This window comes from Mastomys coucha, unplaced genomic scaffold (genome assembly GCF_008632895.1).
Source record: "Mastomys coucha isolate ucsf_1 unplaced genomic scaffold, UCSF_Mcou_1 pScaffold20, whole genome shotgun sequence".
NCBI lineage: Eukaryota > Metazoa > Chordata > Mammalia > Rodentia > Muridae > Mastomys > Mastomys coucha.
In genome coordinates, this window is record NW_022196903.1 from 30,045,337 (window position 1) to 30,049,611 (window position 4,275).

The following is a 4,275-nucleotide window of genomic DNA, read 5'->3' on the forward strand; positions in this document are numbered from 1 at the left end:
CTGTAGAAGATTCCCTTTGGACACTGCTTACAAGATTGGCTCCTGAACGCAGTATTCTAGTCAGTAGTCTCCACTACTTTTGGCAGGTCCTCCCTACTCTCGCTGGCCAACACAGGCGTCTGGAATGCCGGCCCCAGAGCTGCTGGGTCTCTTTCCTGCAGCTCCTGGGCTGCTGCACTTCTGTCAGCTCTTCCTGGAGACCCATCTCAGCTTGTCAGGATCCCACTCACTCCTGACAAGTGGCCTCAGCTGTCCAGGTCTGCTCTGCATTTGTAAGAGCCTGGTAGAGGTCTCAGCTAATGAAAGCCACTGGAAGAGGCACCTTGAGAGCAAGAGGGGCTGAGCTTAAAACTAGCAGTGACTAACAAAGACAACTCTTTATTATTTTCATCAAAACCATGCTCCATAGCTGCAGGTGTAAAATCTAGTGGAAACTCAGATGACAATGCATCATAAAATATTCCAAATTCACACGTAACAAACTGAAAAAACAAAAACAAGAATCACCCAAGGGCCACCATCAAGTTTTCTGTTTTATTTAAGATTTTAGTTTTAATTCTGAAGAAAGAGGTACATTTCCTTGTTTTTAGTTTTAGCATCAGGTTATAACCAGGTTTGTTTTCTTTTCTCCTGTCTTTTCAATACTGCACAAACGTCCAGAAACTACAGGGTTAAGTAAAAGCTGCAGGCATGGAGGTCAGAGATTTGCTCCTGTTGGTGATCAGATGGCCCAAAGCAGTGCTGGCTCAGAGTGCCCTGTCAGGTGGACTTACGGTCAAATTAAAAAAAAAGATTCTGACAGAGGAGAAAGACTGAGGAAATCACATATAATTCAGCTCTTATAAGGATAGGTATTAAATCTGTGAATATTTTTTCCTTTAAAACATCTGAATTTAAGTCTAAAGCCAAAATTTTTTCTCCTTAAAAAAATTACTTCTCCTTTCTTATAAACTCTTTAGCAATAGGCCAGTTACTACAGATCAATTTATCTTGTCATCAACTTTCAATAAATCCCTTTGCTTAACAACACAATTGAGTCCTCCCCATCAATTCAATAAAGAATTTAATTAAAAGCATTTTTCCTGCAATAGTGAAAAGCTGAATACAAGATGGAAGCCAGGACCACTGCTTTCCCCCACAAATTTAGCAATCTCATTTAAATCAGCCTGGTTCTTAATTCTGCAGTTGATAATACATTTACTTGACCTTTCCTATAGATTAATTGTCATTTTCTGCTAAGCAGATTATGTCATTATGAGTGACAGACAAACAGTAATTTTCTAAGTATTGAGACTGCCTTTTGATTTTCTTTTTCCTCTGCTTTAAAAGGCAATTCCCGCCCCCAGAAACATTCAACAGTGTCACTCACTCAAATGCTGAATCAACCAAAACTTTTTACAATTAAAGAAAAGATGGTAAAGACGCTGTGATCGCATCGCATCTGGGGGTAGGGAGAAAAAAAAAAAACCTATCAGGAACTGGATTCTTCAGAACGTAAGAGATGAGAAGGGAGCTGTGAGTGGGCTGAGGGGGAGAACAGGGTGGGACAAATCCTGCCCTTTTCAATTCCCTCTTGGCTTAGTGGCGGTCCAGTGTGGAACTCTGTAGCAGATCTGTGGGGGTTTTGCTGGGGGGTCTGAAGGCTGTCTGGAAGCCTGGGGGTGGGGAGTGGAAACTGGAGGGATTTGAAGGAGGTGGGTAGGGGTTCCAACTGGCTCTGTGCAGAGGGATCTGTGTGTTGAAGGGGGCGCTGTGATGGGGCTGTGACGAGGCAGCGCTGGGGCCGTCCATCTCTGTGAGGGCCTGTAGGGATTTTAGCCAGTGTGGAGGATTGTCGTCTTGAATAGAGTCTAAAGTGTTTCCTGAAGATGCTGGAATACCTACAGAGGAAACAGGAGACAAAAAGGAAATGGTGAGTCTGTAAGGAAAGAGGGCCAAGTTACTCAGGTAAACTTTAAAAGAGTGATTTGTCCACCCAAGAAATGAATTACAATTGTCAATTTCCAAATGAACCCCTTTCAGTCTTATGATCCTTGAGCCACCCTCCCCCTTCTGCAATGACCAAGACTTATGACACAAACCCTCCTAAAACGTGGTCTCTCACTTTCAGAGGCGGAACAGCAAACAAAAACTAAAATCCCCCCAAACGAGCAACCTCCCCACCAAAGAACCCCAGGCTTCCCAAAAGTAAATGGTGTGTTTCCCCATTCCCTGCCCTTCTCTAGCAGGGACCTGGACACAGACAGCCTTATATAGAGAGCTTTATAAAGAGTGGAGTATGTTTCTCTTAAGATGGCTCAGTTAGATCCTTTAGCACTTTGAGGCCTACAAAATACACGCATGCTGCCAGACGGTAACACCTACTTAGAGCAAAAGGAGTGACCAAGGCACAAGTAAGTACCTCAGAACACAACTAGGCGGACAGGTTCACCATGACCCTAAGAATGAATCAGGCTTTGTGAGGAGGAACTTATGTCGCAGCGACCCCTACTCTGACTTAGTCTGAGGCCTGTGGGTGGAGCTGAGGGGGGTTGGGGGGAGAAAGTTACCTGTAATGATGGCTGGGTCTGTCCAGCTGCCAGGGCTGTCCCAACTCACGCTGTCCGTGGTGGCAGTGTTGGACGTTGGTGCACTGTGGTTGGCGTTGGAGGGGGAAGAAGAATTGGGCAGTCCACCAAAGTTGATGTTAATGTTGGGTAGAAGTGCCCTTAGCCCGTCCTGCCATTCCTTCATATTTAAACTCTCTACAGAACTGTTGTTGTCTGGGAGATTTACCAACAAAAAATGAAAGATAAAAAAAAATAAAAAGCTGACGTTAGAAACATATGTTGTTCTTTAGTGGTTAAGCGGGAGAGGAATTATTCTTTCTTTACTGAGCGTTTGTGGGTTATCCTAGCAATACAAACTGAGTTAGGTCTGTGCTTGTGAGCTCAGGGACCTAAGTGAGGGGGAGGGAAGCTCTCTCAGGCTGACGGGAGGGGCCGGCTGCTCCCTTTCTAGCCTCCTGACCTCTACATGTGGTGCAAATCAATAATCCAGCTGCAAGACTCAATGCTCTAGAGACACGCCAGCACCTGCTAAAGGATAAACTTTCAGTCAGAGAGGCATTTAGCCAGTTCAGCTGATGCTGACGTACACCATTAAAAAAATTCTGTCAAGTTCAATATAGGAGCTCATTTCTGAGTTTATTAAATGGAAGAAAGTCATTTTATGAAGAATAAACGTGATTCAATATTAAAAAAAAAAGCGAAGTTCTCCTGATTATAAAATTGGTAGTGTATTTCAGGGAAGCAAGCAGATAATGCAGGCTTCTGAATTTAGAAAGGATATTTCCCCTGAAGAACAGCAGGCAGGGGCTGAGCCATGGAGTCCTATAGTTTTCAGAGTCTATTTATGGATAGTGTCAAATAGAAGAGACTAGCAATGTAAAAACGGATTTTTATAAGCTGTGGTTTGAACTGTTCAGAACTCATACATGATATTTGGAGTTGGGAAGGTAAAGTCTAACAACTTCTTAGAATAATTATTTTATTGAGAATGAATCAAATAACCAACTACAGTTTTTGAAAAGCAACAATATCTCTTTCTACAGAACCGATCAGCAGGTAGCACGGAGGGAGGCGACAGCAGAGACAGTGACTGCGCAGGCAGGCCATGCTCTTTGGTGAAGGCAGAATTCTTTTCAAATTCTGCTTTGCCCCATCACTGACCTATGCCAGATCCTACTAGGTTTCAGCACATGAAGCTTTTCATGGTACTAACTTTCTTCATGAAAGACAAGCACAGCTAAAGTCAGGGGAGATCACCTCTGAACTTGACAGAAATGGAGAAAAGGCACTGTACACTAGGCAAACAACACAGCGGGGTGGGGACTCCTCAGACTTCACTATCCTTTACAGCTACTATCATTTACTAAGCCTTGTCCTTCTCACACCTGCATAGTATTTGCATTTGCATTGTGTTGTACAATTTACAAGGTACTGCAGTTATTGATTTCATTTGACCCTCACAACAACCCTGTGAGGTAGGCAGGACTTCATAGATAAAGGACAGACAGATTCTCACTGTTAAGTCCCAGCCATGCATGCCTAAATCCTAGCTAACACTCCACAGGTGAGTGGGCACGAGGACCACGGCAATTTGGCAAGACAGGCCCAAATGAGAAAAAAGCTGCCCATGTTTATAGAACTCATTTTTGGTAACCTGAATCCAGATACTGAGGGATATATTAAAAAAACAAATTAACAAGCTTTCACTTGGTCTACTTTGAATAGA

At 43.4% G+C, this 4,275-nt stretch overlaps 1 protein-coding gene across 4 annotated transcripts in view; it reads right to left on the reverse strand.

The window, feature by feature from the left end:
• Nucleotides 1-515: 515 nt before the first annotated feature.
• The window catches only part of Cnot4 (CCR4-NOT transcription complex subunit 4), a 108,602-nt gene continuing 104,842 nt past the window's right edge, over nucleotides 516-4,275 (reverse strand). For 2 of the 4 annotated variants that reach the window (XM_031381521.1, XM_031381522.1), the window contains exons 11-12: nucleotides 2,550-2,762; nucleotides 516-1,880 (exon numbers count right to left, since the gene is read on the reverse strand). In XM_031381521.1, coding sequence (XP_031237381.1) covers nucleotides 1,579-1,880; nucleotides 2,550-2,762 — 515 coding nt within the window. In that variant the 3' untranslated portion in view covers nucleotides 516-1,578. The remainder of the gene's footprint in view (nucleotides 1,881-2,549; nucleotides 2,763-4,275) is intronic. The other 2 variants (XM_031381525.1, XM_031381524.1) reach the window with 1 other exon arrangement.